Source organism: Canis lupus, chromosome 32 (genome assembly GCF_048164855.1).
Source record: "Canis lupus baileyi chromosome 32, mCanLup2.hap1, whole genome shotgun sequence".
NCBI lineage: Eukaryota > Metazoa > Chordata > Mammalia > Carnivora > Canidae > Canis > Canis lupus.
The window spans coordinates 31917806-31935800 of NC_132869.1; the positions used below are offsets into that span (position 1 = coordinate 31917806).

The window sequence follows — 17995 nt, forward strand, 5'->3', positions numbered from 1 at the left end:
AGGAAAAGCAGGCCAGGACTCAGGGAACTCACACTGTCACCTGGGGCAAGTGGCTGCCTACTCTGAGCATCAGTTTTCTCATCCATAGAATGGGAATCATGACTCCCTACTAGGGAATCGTGATGACTGGAATATCTACTGTGCTGGGCCATGGTCAGCTCTAATGAATGATAGCTATTCTGTTACTAGTTTATTGCTCATATGAAGGCCAAGCAAGAGGCACCACAGAAGTCACTGATTTAAATGGTGTACAATATATGGCCGGGGAATCAGTGTCATTTTAAAAGTCCTCCTGATGATTCTAGTGCTCAGCCAGATATAGGAATAACATTGTTGTAAGCACTTAGCCAACTTAGCCCTTGGAGCAGTGGTTCTCAACTGGCTGTGCATCATAATCACCCAGGCAATTTAAAATCTGGCTGCCTGGGTCTCATCCCCAGAGATTCCAACCTCCTGAGTCTGGGTGGGCTGCAGTCTGGGAACTGAAATATTCAAAAACTTCCCAGGTGACTGATGTACAGCCAGGGCTGAGAAATACCAACTTACAACTGTCCTCTGATTCTCTCCATTTTACAGATGAAGAAACTATACTTCTGTTACTCACTTTATTCCTTGTCCTTTTCAGCATTCATATACTGAACTGCCATTGAAGTGTGTCAAATTAAGACTGAAGATTACCCTAGGCTTTTGGCGTAACAAGAGGGGAAGTTTACATTCAGGCATGCTCTGGTCACTGTGCCCACAGTGAATGCAAAAATCAGAGCTGAAGTAGAAAAAATATCAGAGCTGAGATGACTCTCTATTATGCACTGTTGATCCATAGATGGGCAGGTAAAAGCAGTGATGGTGATGTGCTCTCATCTGCCCATTAGGATGCTCCAAAGCCAGGGGTTCAGGTCACACAGTGCAGAAGCTGCCCAGCTAGGCTGTGGGGACAAAGGGTAGGCAGTGAGGGCCCCTCTAGGTTAGGAAAGAGCCACCCAGAGTGCCATCCAGAGAGGGAACAGAGAGGACCCACCCAATCTCTAATGAAAGTCATTGCCAATACTAAATCTAAATTATGGGAATGCTGAAACACTGACGCACATGTGCAAAGCATGCATATTCCAATCCTCCCTCCCTACCTCCCCACATTGCAAACAGTCAATACCCAACCCATGGTCTACTACAAAGGACTGGCTGGCGGTCAGGAGGCCCAATTCTTGGTCCTGCCATCAGAGCCTCATGGGCTGGCACAAGGCCCTGCCTTTCTGGTTTGTGTTTCTCCACCTGCCACCTGAGGTCTCACCTCAGAAAGCTTCTGTCAGAAAGCTTCAAAAAGCTGGTGACAAACTGAACAGACATAAGGGCTTTCCCTTCATTCTCCATGTGGGTTCTAGGCAGAGCCCCACCTTGACCTGGAGCAGCCTGTTCAAATCCTTGGGCTTCAATCTCCTTCCCTGTCAAACAGGGGTGAGAACACCTGGCCTGGCCACATGACAGGGGAAATCATAAATGATGCCTGAGAAAGGGTTTTCCCATCTAGTGCTATAGAAGGGAAGGAGGCATGGAGGGGCGGGGTGGAACTCTGCTCCTGAGGGTGTCTTGCAAAAGTCACGTAGCATGGTTTAGTGACAGATGGGCAATCCCTAGACACAAGTAAGCCTCCCTACTTCCGCCAGCACACTCTCCTGAGATGAAGTCAAGAGCACACCCCTCTTCTCAGGCACAAGGCTCAGCTCCTCACTCACTCCAAACCCCAGGAAGATGGAGAGCAGCCTGCACAGAGTGAGGCAGATAGGCCTCATTCAGAAACTCAGTAGTGCCCAAGGTGGCACCCCATGAGGGTGTCCTATTGTCTGCCCAGAAATCAAATAAAAAGGTGTAAACCTAGAAAGGTTTCTTGGTGCCAAAAACGGTGTTATGTCTCCAACACCAGCTCCTCAACTCTATGGAAGAGCCTGGCTCAGTCACCTCCAAGAAAGGAGGTGGTTTTTCACTGCCAAAAAAGAATAACCCGAACATAAACCAGATCTCACACCATTTAGATTTTGCATAGCACTGGGATACTACAACACTGATATCCAGCTTTTCTCTTTATAAGCTAATTGTCTATTTATTCTCTTTTTTAATATTTGCAGGTATCCTTCATAGTTCCATTTCACAGAAAAGAAAACAGAGGCCTAAGGAGGTGACTTGGTAGTTGGGCCAGCTAGCTGGCCCTGAGGTCAGGGCTAGGACACAAAACCACATCTACTGATTCTAGATTCAGTAGTGTACCAAACAGTGGGGAGAGAAGCCCACCCTAGAAGAGAGGAGTATTTTATCATTAATATTATTTAGAATTGCATATGGACAGTGAAAATAAAAGGCAGACTTATTTTTACTTGATTTTGTTGCTGGTGCTAATTTTCAAAAGAAAATGCACCCATCATGGCCTGCATGGAGGCGACCAAATCCTATCTTCCATGGTAAGCAGCAGCCAACCAGACTTGCTCTGACAACCACCAGGGGTGGGCTGCTAAAGGTGTTCTGTAAGGCTTAGGAATAGAGCAGACCTAACTCATTTCCTTTCTCAATCAACTTTAAAGTGTCCGTGACTTTAGTAACCCAACCCAAAGCCACCCGTTAATAAAGGTAAAGATCAAGCAAACCCAGGGATGAGATGCCATGTGAACCAAGTGATAGCAAATGGGAAGTGTTCCAAGGCACAGGGATGTGGAGACCAGGTTCCTCCTCCTGTTTGCCCCACACGGTCACTGTCGTTCCTCTTTCTACACTGCAGAACAATGAGCCACGAGTCCTCTGGAATTACCCTGCAAGTTTTCATGGCCACAGGGCAGGGAAAATACTTAGATGCTTCCAATCAAGGCCATCTCAAATGCAGCCCACCAGGTCGAGGAATGGGACCTTCAGCTAACATGTCTCAAATGCATGGGCCATGGGGACTTTGGTTAAGCTTCCAACTCTTGAGTTTGGCTCAGGTCATGATCTCAGTGTCGTTAGACTGAGCCCTGAGTCAGGCACTGTGCTCAGCATACAGCTGCTTGCGAAATCTGCTTGAGATTCTCTCTCTCCCACTGCCCTTCCCCCAGTGCACACACTCTCTCTCTTTCTCCCTCTCTCAAAATAAAGAAATAGAATCTTAAAAAATAAAAATTAAAAGACATGGGCCAGGAACATTTCAAATCTATAGTCTGTAGGAACCAGACCAGCCTGATCCCACAGGACTCACTCCTGATTCCATGGCAACAGCCTATCTGGGGATGGTGCCATGGAGCCCCCTCCTCACCCCTCTGCCAGCCCACCTTTGACTATGGAGCCTCTGTGGCTGACCCTGCCTCTTATCTCCCTCCCATGACCAATACATCCAAGCCCTAGTCAGGCCATTCCTAATTCCCATGAACAAGATCCTTCTCTTCATTGCCTTAGCACTGAGCCTGTTCTTATCTCCTACACCCCAGTCCAGGACTTAAGAGTCAAAAGACCCAGGTTCTACTTCCAGTTCTACCTTCAGTAAATCATATCCCTTGTGTGTAAGAGAGACATAAAAACATCGCAATCTCACTAGATTGTAATGAGAATGAAATGAGACACATGTATGAAAGTACTACGTGAAGTATAACTTCACCGTGGATGTAAATTATTTTTTCTTTCCATCTAGTAGGTCGCCACATCCGGATCCTGGTCCCCATTTTCCAGTCCCAGCATATTATTGAACTCGATTCAGCTGCCAATGAACCGTATCCCCAGAGCTCAGCTTAAAACCAGATAGTGCTGGGGAGGACCACAGTAGATGACAAGCAGGTCCCCGTTTGATGCCAGGATCCAGGAAGGCAGAGGACACCTAGGACACAGTTTCTCAAGGACAAGGCAAGAAATCAGATAGCCAGGAAGTCAAAATAGGGTGAAGAAATAGAAAGTTACCAGAAGTCAGAGCAGAAAGCAGGTCAGAATTCCAGGCCACAGAGATAAGGGTAAGGAGCAAGAATTTACCAAAAGCCAGGCAGGCAGCACATCAGGAGCTAGGTGGGCAAGCAAGGAGTGCGAGGCACACAGGAGCAGCATCCACGCCAGCCTGAGGTGAGTAGAGACTCAGAAGCAGACAGAAACATCAGCACCAGACCTGTAACACAAGAGTGCCCACAGCCGTTCATATGGCCTTTTCTCCCAGCTACTGAGCCAGACCTGCTGTCCAATGAACCCGTTTCTCCTCCCTGACCATGTTGCCAATAACTTCATAGTCTTCTCATGTCGGTTTTTAAATTTGAGGTGTGGAACCCTCTCTCCCATAAATCTTGCACAGAAGCCCAATATTGACAAAAGATAAAAAGCAGTGCTTCTTTTAGCGGAGGGGCCCTGGGAACCCACCCACTCAGAGCCCACCCCCTGATGGCTAATAGGCTTCATGGTACTCCAAGAGCTCCAGGAAAGACAATTTGAGAAGTACACTGTACAATGTGGCAACATGCTCTTTGCTGATCCCCAAAATAGTTTCAAACTGTAAATGGAAAGAGAGAGAGAGACAGAGAGAGAACACCTATGCTTCTCCAAATTAATGGGGCGCCTGGGTGGTTGAGTCGGCTAAGCATCTGCCTTTGACTCAGGTCATGATCTCCAGATCCTGGGATTGAGCCCCACATCAGGCTCCCTGCTCAGTGGGTGAGTCTGCTTCTCCTCCTCCATCTACTGTTCCCCTAGCTTGTGCTTGTGCTCTCCCCTCTCCCTCTCAAATAAAATCTTAAAAAAATTATTATCTAGCCTTTTAAGAAGTCACCCCCAGTAAGCCAAGCTCAGAGTCAACAGTAAGGAATACATGGAGGACAAGAATCAGGGACTACCAGTCTCCAGGGAGCTGAACCCTGACCTATGAATGGCCCCATCCACAGAGTCACAGGTGTCTGCTCCTGCTGGCCTATGGCAGTTGCACTCACAGGTTAGCTCACTTGATTCTCTGCCCCTGCAAAATAACTTCCTTCCTCTGACCTTTTTTTCTTCTTTCGTCAGAAAAAACTCCTAAAGCATAGAAAGGAAGGAATTGTTGAGCATAGCTAAGTTGGGCTGAGGTATGATTACTTTTGGATTCTATTTTTAAGCATAAGCACATTTTGATGCTGCTGTCAAGTGAACATGAGCCCACACGTCCAAGACCTGAATAAGTTAGGCCTGATTTAAGCTGGACTTGGCTCTATAGAGAATGGTTTTTGCTGAAAATACAGCTCAGTGTCCTCTGGTGTATCCTTAAGTCTAGAGTCTGGATCCTAGACATCGACATGATACAGGTTACATAATATAGTGTTGGGCATGGCGCCTTCCACCCACTCAACCTGCCTCTCTCCCTACCCACCCACTCCCTCCACCATCCACCTACGTGCCTGTTCACCAATCCATCCATTCACTAATTCATTCCTCCATTCCTCGTTTATTGATCTGTGTCCTAAGTGCTGTGAGCATGACGCACCCCACAACTTGAAGGGCTCACCATCAAATGGGGAGAGGAGACACACACTAATGGGAAAAGAAAGAGTACATGGGCATGTAAGAGATATTTGGCTCAGGGTCAGGTGAATGGGCAAACAGACAATGCTGCAGCAAGTTAGCAGAGAAAGACAAGTACAAGCTGACGGGGGCAGGGGGGGAGGTCAGTGGAAGCCTCATGGAGCTGGTGGAATTTGAACCAGGCCTGGAAGAAAAAGCTGGATTCAGACAGGCAAAAGGGAAACAGCTCAATAAAGAGAAGCAGAGAGTTATATACGAATACTTTATTCAGCAGAGGCCCCCATTACCACCTCTCTACCTCACTTCCTTGCTGACAAGTGGCCACTTTCTCAAGAAAATACATCAGAAAGCTACACTTGCCCCTTCCTCTCCTTTTTGTGGGGGCAGTGGGATGGGGGGAGCAAGTGGTTAGCCCACAGTAATGTTCTGTTGGGGTGGGCCCCTCTTCTCACTATCTAGTTCCTAGCAATCAGATGTACATTTGATCAGTGGAAGAACTTCAACAGAACTAGCTAGCTCGAGCCTAGAAACCTCAGCCTGGGTGGCTCAGTGGTTGAGCGCCTGCCTTCGGCCAGGGCGTGATCCCAGAGTCCCGGAATCGAGTCCCGCATCAGGCTCCCTGCATGGAGCCAGCTTTTCTCTCTGCCTATGTCTCTGCCTCTCTCTCTCCTTCTGTGTGTGTGTGTGTGTGTGTGTGTGTGTGTGTGTGTCTCATGAGTAAATAAAAATATTTTTTAAAAAAACCAGATGAGATCTTAAACATGAGCTCATGGTGCAGAGTAAGACAGAACTGCAAAGGAAAACAGAACAGTCCATGATGGTTGAGGTTCTGCTATTCCTCTGGGGGTACAGGGCCATCCTCAGGAAATGGTGAGATGAGCAGTTTATCTTCTATAATCCCTCCCTCCCAACTTGCCCGACCCCCTCCCCTCCAGCACAGGCTATTTCCTGTCAACTTTTACCTCCTTGTGGCCCCCATTGCTCTGGGATCCTTTCTAGAACTCACGTAAAGTGACAAAGGATTCCAAAGGATTCACCTGACCTCACGCCAAAGCAACATATTCACATTTTAATAGCATCCTTGGCCAAGAGGGGCTTCAAGGTGGCAAATTGAGGCCCATACCGGGCAAGTTGAGAAATTCTTTGGAGATAAAATGGTCTCTCCACTTTCCTAAAATTCACATCAAATAGGTGGCTCTGCAGAGAACAGACTATGTATGTCTCTGTATGTAAATGTGAGTATATGAACAAGTCATGACCAATTATTTCTTCTTGATTTTCTTCTGTATCCCTAGATCTTAATATCCTAGGAATTCTTGTTGCAACTTCTTCATTGATACACTCAGTTGTTTGCCATCCTCTGTTTATCAGAATTTTTGTGAATTTTTCATCTCAAAGTTTGCTTCCTTGCCATTACTTGACGGTGTCCCAGATGACATCTCTCAAACACTCAGCTGTGAATGTGGGGAGATCACAAGGTTAGGAATCCTGGCTCTGTCACCAACTACCAACTTCTCTTCTCTCTTGGGGCCTCAGTTTCTTCATCTGAAAAATTAAGGGTTGGACCAGATGTCTTATTCACATCCCAGCTCAACCCCTTAGGATTGTCTGATGCAGGCCAGTATGTCACTATCTATCAGTTTGAGATACAGAGGGTGACTTCTGGGTTTTCCACTGCACAAGGCCCAGCTATAGGGTGAGGCTACTTAGACTTATCAGTCACATGTTAACCAACTACATTTCCAAACAAGGAGGGGGATTAGGGGCTTCTGGCAGGAAAGCAGATCTCAGGCACTCTCAGCAAGATACCCGTAGACCATCTTTATATCCAGCAAAATGCTGAACACACCAAAGGCCAAAGGTTATTTCTATAACAAATGACCTGGGCATTTACCTTAGCCCTTTACCACTAACCAGCCCCAAAGAGCCTGGAGAGTAAGAACTCTCACAGACCCCACTCAGCACTGAGCACACAGCAGGGAGGCAGCCAGTGCTTGCAGACAGCAAAATTTCTTCTCTTTTAAAAACTTTTTTTACTTAAATTCTATTTAGTTAATATAAACGGTGTTATTAGCTTTTGGGGTAGAACTTGGTGATTTATCAGTTGTATATAACACCCAGTGCTAATAATATCAAATGCCCTCTTTAATGCCCATCACTCATTTAGCCCATCTTCCATCCACCTCCCCTCTAGCAACCAGGTTTGTTCCTATAGTTAAGATTCTTAGGTTTGCCTCTCCTCTGTTTTTATCTGATTTTATTTTTCCTTCCCTTCCCCTTTGCTCATCTGTTTTGTTTCTTAAATTCCACAAAGGAGTAAAATCATATGGTATTTGTCTTTCTCTGATTGACTCATTTCACTTAGCATAAGTGAAATACCCTCTAGTTCCATCCACATAATTGCAAATCACTATTTTTGATGGCTGAGTAATATTCCCTGGTAGAAATATACCCCATCTTCTTTTTCTGTTCATCTGTCAACAGACATCTAGGCTCCTTCCTTATTTTGGCTATTGTGGACATTGCTGCTATAAACATTGGGGTGCATATGCCCCTTCAAATCACTGTGTTTGTATCCTTTGGATAAATACCTAGTAGTGCAATTACTGGGTCATAGGGTAGTTCTATCTTTAACTTTTTGAGGACGCTCCATACTGTTTTCCAGAGTGGCTGCACCAGCTTGCATTCCTACCAACAGTGTAAGAGGGTTCCCTTTTCTCCGCATCCACATGGTTAACAGACACATGAAAAAAAGTTCAACATCACTTGGCATCAGGGAAATATAAACCAAAACCACAATGATATGCCACCTCACACAGGTCAGAATGGTTAAAATTAACCACTCAGGAAACAACAGATCTGGCAAGGATGCAGAGATTGGAGAAAAGAAGATTTAAACTGAGGCAGCAGAAAGAATGGTGAAAAGGATCACCCACAGCCAGCCTCAATGCAGCAGGAGCTCTTACTGGCAGATTCACTTAAAAAGGAATAGGTTCCTTGTAGTTTTTTTTTAATTACAAAAGCAGCATGTTCATTATCTAAGAGAAAAAGGAAACACAGAAAAGCACAAGGAGGAGGCTAAAAATTGTCCTTAATCACACTTTCTGAGATAAGCATTGTTATCATTTGGTCTGCTCTCTTGGATTTTTTTCAGCGCATAATATAGTCTTTTCTATTTGTTTCTTAATTTTTTTAAAAATGTAACTACCCAATAAAAAATAATAAAAAATAAAAAATAAAAAATAAATGTAACTGGAATGACACCATAAGTACTGTTTTGGAAATTGTTTTTTTGCTCCACTTAACAATATATCCACTTCACATTTTCCTAAATAATTAGACATTCTTTTACTGCCTGATTTTAAATGGCTACATAATATCCCATCGTACAAATAAACCATGGTTTTATTTTATTTTATTTTTAAAGATTTTATTTATTTATTCACAACAGACACAGAGAGAGAGAGAGGCAGAGACACAGGCAGAGGGAGAAGCAGACTCCATGCAGGGAGCCCAATGTGGGACTCGATCCTGGGTCTCCAGGATCAGGCCCTGGGCCAAAGGCAGCGCCAAACCCCTGGGCCACCAGGGCTGCCCTAAACCATGGTTTTAAAAGAAAATTCTTAATTTTGACATTTTGACATTTTACTTTGACATCACCTCCAATTTTTTTTTAAAGATTTTATTTATTTATTCATGGGAGACACAGAGAGAGAGAGAGAGAGAGGCGAAGACACAGGCAGAGGGAGAAGCAGGCTCTATGCAGGGAGCCTGATATGGGACTCGATCCTGGGTCTCCAGGATCACGCCCTGGCCCAAAGGCGGCGCTAAACCGCTGAGCCACTGGGGCTGCCCCACCCCCAATTTTTAATATAATTAATAACGCTGTTAGAAATAACTATATATATTTATTTATATATCTTTGTATACACGCCCTATGATTCTCTTTCCATTTATTTATTTATTTATTTATTTATTTATTTATTTATTTATTTATTTATTTTTTATTCTCTTTCCTTAAGATAAAGTCCAGAAAATGGAATCCTTAGCCAAAGGGTATATATATTTCTTAAGGTTTTTTATGCTGACAAATTATCCTCCAGAGAGACTGTCCTATTAATACTCCTAACTGCCATAAATATTGTCAGCCCCTATATTCCCTACTCTATATGCATCTTGCCAAATACTGGCTCATTACTTTTTTCAGCTTTACTATTTTGATATTCAAAAGATGATATCTCATTATTGTTTTAACTTGAATTAAATTAATTAACTTGTAAAAAAGAGGTAATTGACTTGTCATAGATTATTAGTGAGAATGAACAACTTTTCCTATGTTTATGGGTGATTTGAACTGCATACTCATATCTGCTTTGCTAATTTTTCTATCGGGGTGTTTGCCTTTTTGTTAGTATTTATGACAGCTCTTTATATATTTGTAATATTATCTATTTGTCACATATGTGCAAATATTTTACCCACCTGATTGTATTGTCTACAAAGGAGCTTCGGGTCCTCTTAGTAGCAGATGGTGTTAACCAGTTTTTCCCCTTTATCTCTTTCTACTCCTTCCTGTCGCTTCAATCACCCAGATGCTGTGCTTGAAGCACAGTGAGGGAGGTAACTTGTGGCTTGGGGTGAAACTCTTGACTTGGTTGGTCACCTAGGCACTCAAATCAGGTTATATACCTTCAAACTTACTGCATAGGCCCAGGAGAACCACCGCCATTTCTCATCCTCCACACCTGCTCCCTTCCTCAAAGTAACCTCACTTTTCCTCCTGGTGATGTCCCTCCTCCTGGTTGATAGCAGGAAGGGATAGCATCTGAGGGTGCGCAAGTCCTGCTGCAGAGGGGGCCTGGTGACCCCTGAAGGGGCTGCAGCTGCATGGGGTGATCAGCTCAACAGACCCTTGAGGGATGAAAAACATCTCTCTTGCCCCTGGATTATCCATTATATTGTTTAGTGTCCTTTGTAACAGGATACACATGATGGTTTTCTTTCAGAAATCAGCACCACGAAGAAGTCTGTCTACCCTGAAAAACTGATACTCTTCCTCATTTCAGAAAATGAAAATGACATAATCTATCTTATTTCTTTTTTGTTATCTTGGTGGTCAGTAGCAACTATGATGGCCTAGATCCTGGGTATATTTTCTTCCTCCTTCCTTCATGCCAGTGGTTCTCAAACTTTGGGGTATTTTGGAATCATCTGGGGGAACTTCATTAAAATAGATGCCCACTCATGTTCTCTCTGTCTCAGAATAAGTTAACAATATCTTTTTAAAAATGGAGTGCCTGGATGGCATAGTCAGTTGAGTGCCCAACTCTTGGTTTTGGGTCAGGTCATGATCTCCTAGGTTATGAGAATTGAGCCCCATGTGGGTCTCTGTGCTCAGCATGGAGCCTGCCTGGGATTCTCTCTCTCTCCTTCTGTCTCTGCTCCTCCCCCTGTTCGCTCTCTCTCTCTCTAAAAATACATACATAAGATCTTTAAAATGCAGATTCCAGGCCTTGCCACCTATTTGATAAATCATACTCTTTGGAGGGCACGTGGCTTTTGATCTTCTACTTTTATTTTCCAATTCTATGTGCTTCTTATTCTATGTTGTCTCCAATCCTCAACACACATAAATAGGAAGAACTAACTATAAGTGGTTCTGTGTTCCCATCACCGTAGCACAGAGAAAGACAGCTGTGGAGCACACCTGCAAAGACAGAACTCGGCCTATTTCACAGACGGCTGAAGAAGCCTCCAAACCATAAAAGATCCAAGACAGAACCACCCAAATACTCACTTGATCCCAAAAGGTGATTGATCTCAGAGCAGAAGGCATTTCCCATAGAATTAAAATGATGACACCCCATCCCCCTCCCCAGCTCACAGGTGGCCCATCCCTTCATCCCCACCCTCAGAGGGATTTGACTTCAGATCCACACCCAGTCTCCCACAAGCCTGGAGGTGGGGTGGGTGGAAGGGAACAGGTCCAAGTCTTCTTGGAATCAGATTCCTGTCCAAAGCCTCCTCCCATCCCTCCCCTGCTCCCAGAAGCCAGAAACTCTGTTGGGCAAGTGGCTCAGAGTTGCAGCTTTGCCACCTCCTCTCTCATCACCACCCCCAATTAGAAGCTACCAGGCACTCTTGGGGCTGCCACTCCCCAATTCCTCTAACTCTGCTGCTCTAAGTCATTACAGGATTTGCCACTGCCTGGCATGTTGCCTTTGAGCCTAATTGTCAGAATGCAGGAAGGGTATGTGTCACATCCAATGTGATTTATTTTTTCCTCTGTCTACCCAAATTGCAATCTAGAATAGACCCAGCCCATGGCCTCTTTGCTCTAGAAACCCACTCACAGGGCCTTCCTCACTAGCTGCCTCAGTGTGCCCCTGTCCTTGCACACATGACCCATGTAAGAGTCACAGAAGGGTAGAAATTAACCAGCCGCACTCTGAGGGCATAGGGAGCTCTGATCTGGGAAGGACCCTAGGATAACCCAGTCCAGTTCCATTACTAGCTGGCTCTGGTAACTTGAGTGAGTTTCTTAACTTTTCTTTGCCTCTGTTTCTTCATCAGTAAGATGAGGATGACAACCACCTCATAGGCTGTGATGGGATTTAAATGTATTGACAGATCTAAGGGCTCAGAACAGAATGTGCCATATGATAAACACTTGTAAGTATGATCTTAGTTCTAGCTCTCTGGGGTTCAGTTTCCATGCCTGTAAAATGGAAATAATACACTTAAACTCGCAGGAATGTTAGGGAATTTTAATTAGAGAAATACAAGGACACTTAGCACAGAGCCTGGCATATCCTCCCTGCTCAGTGAATGGTTTCTAAATGTGAAAGATAAATAAATGAGACAATGAATATCCTGATTCAGAGGAGATGTTTTCACCCAAGGTTGCAGGCTGCTCTTTCCTTCTCCTCAATATCTCAGAAAATCACTTCTACCCTTAGACAAACAGGCCAAGAGAGCAGTCACTGGCTCCCACATGGGCCCCACATGGGCCCCAGACTGGCCGGACAGGCACATTCTTGCCTTATCTTGAGAGCTGGCAGGTTCCAGCTTTCCCTTCAGAGCTGAATGAGAAGCTGAGCCACATCTCGACAGATCAAGGCTCAGGACAGCCAGGGGACAGACTATCTCCCTTGGATCTCCTGCCACTATACCATTTCCTGCAGGTCAAGGACTCTGCAGGATCCCCTGCCAGACACTGGGTCTGGCTGGTGAGCTTCATTTACACACAGAAAAGGGTCCCCAGATAATCAGAGCTCTTTACCTGGGTCTCTGGGTCTCTTTTGGGTGGGCCCACTCCCAGGGCCAGACCCTGGGAAATTGCCAGAAAGCACAGGTAGGAGGGCTGAGATTGTCAGGACCAGGGCGACAGATGCCCTGTGTATACAACTCAGCATTCATCACAATTCTTACTGCCCTGAGCTATTCTGATTGTCTACTTGCCTGAATCCCACAGCCATGCCTTCCTCCCATCCTGCAGAGCTAAAAACTCCTATAAGGCAGGGACAGTGCTGTCTTGTTCACTATTGTGCTTTTGGCATTTATCAGGGCTCAGGGCCTGTGAGTTGTATAAATGAGTCTTGAGTGCAGCCACTGGAGACACAAAGATGAACAAATGAAGTTCCTCATTCATATATGAATCACCAAGGATTTGAAGAAGGTACGTTTGCCAATGTCTTCTCTGAACTAAACATTCTGCGTGTTTTCTTTCTCACGCTCTCTGAAGGCAGCACTGTTCTGTGGAACTTCACTTTACCTCTAGGACACCTAAGCTCACACAGGGTACACAGTAGGTGCCTCTTTGACACAGACTAAACTCAGCTCAGAAGCACCACATGTATACTCCGCTGGCCACCCGCCCAGTCCCTCTCTGTTTTGCAAGGAACTTTCTCATGATCCCAGTGGAGAGGAAGATGCAAAGTTATTTGGTCAAAGTTCCCCTTCCTTTCCAGCTGAGGAATTATCTGACCAGGCTGGGATTGAGAGTGAGAATGGTCCACAGGCCAGGTGTGAGAGCCAAGTCTGTCCAGGGCACAGCCAGGGGAGTGGGAGGGACAGTCCTGCTCCCACAGCTGCCAACAGCTGCTTGTCACGGAACTGTAGGGTAAAACCACAGGGGAGAGGAAGGACCCCTCTGACAGTTGAGGAAACACTCAGGGCTTGCCCAAGGTCACAGAGCAATTCACAGCTGGGCAGCCTGAGATCCCAGGTCTCTCAGCACCTGTTCTGTGTCTTTCTTCTTTCTTTCCTTCTTCTTTCTTTCTTTCTTTCTTTCTTTCTTTCTTTCTTTCTTTCTTCCTTCCTTCCTTCCTTCCTTCCTTTCTTTCTTTCTTTCTTTCTTTCTTCTTTCTTTCTTTCCTTCTCTCTTTTTCTTTTCTTTCTCTTAAGATTTTATTTATTCATGAGAGACACAGAGAGAAAGGCATAGACACAGGCAGAGGGAGAAGCAGGCTCCCTATCCCAGGACCCCGGGATCACAACCTGAGCCAATGGCAGATACTCAACCACTGAGGCACCCAGGCGCCCCTATTCCATGTCTTTCTAGGATGGCAAGGATTTCCAAACTTTTTCTGGTAGCAGAGCTCTTTCTCTTTTCACTTTTTCTTTCTTAAATTTTTAGCAAAGTAATGCCCATGACCGTGGCTAAATAAAAATGAAATTGCACAGAAGGCGGTAGAGTGGAATCACACACAGAGGAAAGCCCCTAAGTCTGCACCAGAAGACTCAGTGTGAAACCACTATAACAAATGTCCCCTTACATCACAGCCTCCTGCTTTTACTTGGTGCCTGCTATGGAGGCAGAGGAAACCTTGCTCCCTGCACAGACACCCCCGCAACCAGGTCTACCTGCATTTTATCCCCACAGCTCCTGCCATACCCAGACTCCTGAGGTATCACCATCTGTAACAAAAGAGACCTCTACAAAGCACCAGGCTTTCCTGTGGCTCGGGCTCTGATGAGACAGCAGTAGGGAGGAACCCACCTGTGTCACAGCTGTAACAACATAAATAACTAACAGCTACTTAGATTAGCGTCATGCAGGCCTAAATTAGTTGAATCCGATTACTTTCCTACCAATTGGCATAATTCAGCTATGCTGCAGAAGAGAAAGGAAATTTTGATGCAAAAGGAGAAGGGATAAGTTGGAAGTGGGGAGCACTGAGGCACCTAGGAGAAAGCAGAGAAAGATGGGCCCTGCAGCGGAGGTCTTTGGGGGTGCTAGAGGTCAGCATGAGGGCACCCAGAGTTGGAAACTGGGACGAGAAGGTGATAAAATGTGTCAGAAGGATGCAAAAAGAAAGGGTGGGAGCACCTCAATTGCTTATTCCTCAGCCGTTCCCTTTTGCAAAACACTTGAAGTCAACATTCTTCAGCCACCTCCAGTACTGACAAAGAAAAGAGTTCTGGTCTGCACCGGATTCAGCTGTGCTGCCCACTGGATGCTGAAGGCAGGAACTGGCTCATTCTGCTCTCTCTAGATCACTGTCCAGCCATGAGGAAATGCAGCTTGTCACCTAGATAGGACGGTTACCATACATGATGGTGCAATCTCCTTCCTTCCTCCTCCTTCCCCTAAGCTCTCACAATGTGCTTTTCTTCCTCCAAAATGCAGAGCAAAGGGGTGCCTGGGTGGTTCTGTCTTTTAAGCATCTGCCTTCGGCTCCAGTCATGATCCCCAGAATCCTGGGAACAAGTCCCACATCAGGCTCCTGGCTCAGCAGGGACTCTGCTTCTCCCAATTCCCTCTGCCTGCCGCTCTCCCTGCTTGTGCTTGCTCTCTCTCTCTCTGTCAAATGAATAAATAAATCTAAAAAAAAAAAAAAACTAAAATGCAGAGCAAAGACACAGTCCAGGAAGATAACAGCCTCTTTCAGATGAGGATGGGAAGGAAGTAGGGGCAAAGAATTCCAATCACAGCTCCCACCACGATCTTCCTGGAAATCTCCCTCCCAGGGCCCTGGGCTGCACTTCCTCTCCTTTCCTCACCACTGAACATTGCACCCCCAAGAAGATCATTCCTCAAAGTGATATATTTGCACCAGTGGCATTGACTTCACCTGGGGAGTGGTTAGTAAAGCAGAATTTCAGACCCCATGCTAGCACTACTGAATCAGAATCTGCATGTTACCGTGACCCCCATGTGAGTCATGTACATATTAAAGTTTGAGAAGCACTTTGTTAAAAAAACTTATATCAAGCCCCCAATCTACTACTTAATAGAACTCTGAGTATCCAAAAATTCACTCCACATTCTCTTTGGTTCTGGCACTTCTTGCTGGAAATCTGGACCTATGAGACTGTTTACATACTTTGGTAAAGGACAGAATAATGAGCAAACACATATTAATAAATATCTGTTGAACGATTCCTCTCTTGAATAATAATAATAATAATAATAATAATAATAATTGACTCTTACAAGGTAGCATTATGATTTACAAAGTGGTTTTATAAAAAAACAAAACAAAAAACAAAGTGGTTTTATGTGAGCTCTCTTATTTCATATTTACCAAATCCCTAGGAAGCCCTTGGGGACAGGTATTTTTACCAATTCCCATTACAGAGGAGGAGCCAAGCGTGGGGGTCTTGAAGAGAATGGCATAAACAGCCTTAAAGGTGGCACCTTGGAGCCACAGCTGGTGGAAATGTAGCAGCTCAACACGGATTAACCATTCATAGAGTTTGGAGGAAAGGGTGACCTGATTCTAAAAAATGTTTTAGTAACAAAGTTCATCAGAAATTCCTTCCTTATTTGGGTGTTCTTGTTGGGAACATGAATCAGCTTTACCTGCCTTAGTAATGAATAAGATTCTATATATGTGCTTTGATCAAATATGGCTTTGAAGATTAACAGATCTTGAAATGTCTTCAAGTGCTCCTCTTATCAAGTCTTCCATAGCATCTATTATGGTAATTTGCATGTAACTGTCAATAAATATTTTTGAATGAATGAATGAACTGATAGATAGATGTGGCAAATTTGTCAGAACATATCTTTTCATCTGTCATTGGAGAGGGCTGTAAACTGAGCTATGGGTGTGAGAAACTGGGGCCTTACCCCTAAAATATAAACTAGATTCCTGATACCATCTTGTTTTCTTTTGATCTGCCTATTTAAAGGGTCACACATATACACATGCACACAATTCCATTTGGCAGAGGATTATAGTTAACTGAAGTTTCATAGAATGAGACCATAATGTGTCTGATTGTCTCATATGGTTTGCAATCTGGCACAGAAGGCAATTCCCAGGAAAGAATTTCAGGACTATTTTCAGAATTGACAGCATCCTTGGAAGGTTCTCCAGTTTATTTAAAAACAACAACAACTGATCACTCATTATTTTGTAGTTATATCTTGCTCTATTTTACGAAGACTTTTTACTCGTTTTTAAAAATGAGAGCTACCATTTATTTCTTGTTATATTCTAGGCACCATTTTAGAATGTATTAACTCACTTGGTCCTCTTAGTGATCTGATAAGAGAGGTATCCTGATTGCCCCATTTACAGATGAGGCTCCTGGAGCTCAGAGAGGGTGAGTAATTTTCCCCAATCACACAGCTAGGAAGGGGCAAAGCTGGAATCTAAACCCAAAAGAACTGGCTCCAGAGCCTTACTCCTGACCTTGCTTGGCTCATCTAGAGTTGATGGGAAATTGGTAAAAAACAGACTCAGCAGCCTGGGGAGAGACAATGAGAAAGGAGGTCAGGATTCAGATCACTTTGACAGCCAAGCAGGACCGAGTTTGATCCATCCTTGAACATCACCAGAATGTGTTGGGAACTTGGCCATGAGAGAGCAATCAATTCAAGTTTCGTGTCATCCTTGCGCAGGGGCCATGCTAATCTTCTCTGTATCGTTCCAATTTTAGTATATGTGCTGCTGAAGCGAGCACTCAATTCAAGTTTCTACAATCAATCCAAGTTTCTACAATCAAGTTCTTTTTTTTTTAAGATTATTTATTCATGAGAGACACAGGCAGAGACATTGGCAGAGGGAGAAGCAGGCTCCCTGTGAGGAGCCTGATGTGGGACCCAATCCCAGAACCCCAGGATCATGACCTGAGCCCAAGGCAGACACTCAACCACTAAGCCACCTACGCATCTCACCAATCAAGTTCTGACCGAAACAAAAATCACCAACTGACCCCTGAACCCGAATGTTCCTTTCTACCTCAGTCACAAGTAATTGTAGACTTTTAGGATAGGCCTGCAGAGGCAGAGCACCCATCCTCAGAACCTACAGCCACTTGTCTACAGATGCGATAGGTGATCCCAGGACTCAGGTGGCCTGGGATCTGGTACCAGCTTCCTCGAGAGAGCTGTCATACTTGGGTAAGTCATAAAGTCTCTCAGCCTCTTCCTACTCTTCTATAAAATGAGGGTACTCCCTGCCTATGGAAGGCTGCTGTGAGGCCCACCCATGACAATGGAAGTGAGCACACTTTGTAAACTGCAGAAGGTCACACAAACACATGGACAAGCTTCATGGGTCTC

At 44.8% G+C, this 17995-nt stretch overlaps 1 protein-coding gene and 1 non-coding gene across 7 annotated transcripts in view; both read right to left on the minus strand.

The window, feature by feature from the left end:
* Positions 1–17995, minus strand: part of DAPK2 (death associated protein kinase 2) — a 124867-nt gene that overhangs the window by 56008 nt on the left and 50864 nt on the right. The window contains exon 2 of one of the 6 annotated variants that reach the window (XM_072809046.1): positions 3976–4105. The exons of the other annotated variants lie outside the window; for them this stretch is intronic. Within the exon in view, the coding sequence (XP_072665147.1) occupies positions 3976–3998 (23 nt within the window). The 5' untranslated portion in view covers positions 3999–4105. The remainder of the gene's footprint in view (positions 1–3975; positions 4106–17995) is intronic. 6 annotated transcript variants of the gene reach the window in all.
* LOC140623387 (U6 spliceosomal RNA) lies at positions 17290–17394 on the minus strand. The gene has a single exon (XR_012023010.1). It is a non-coding gene; the product is annotated as a U6 spliceosomal RNA (small nuclear RNA).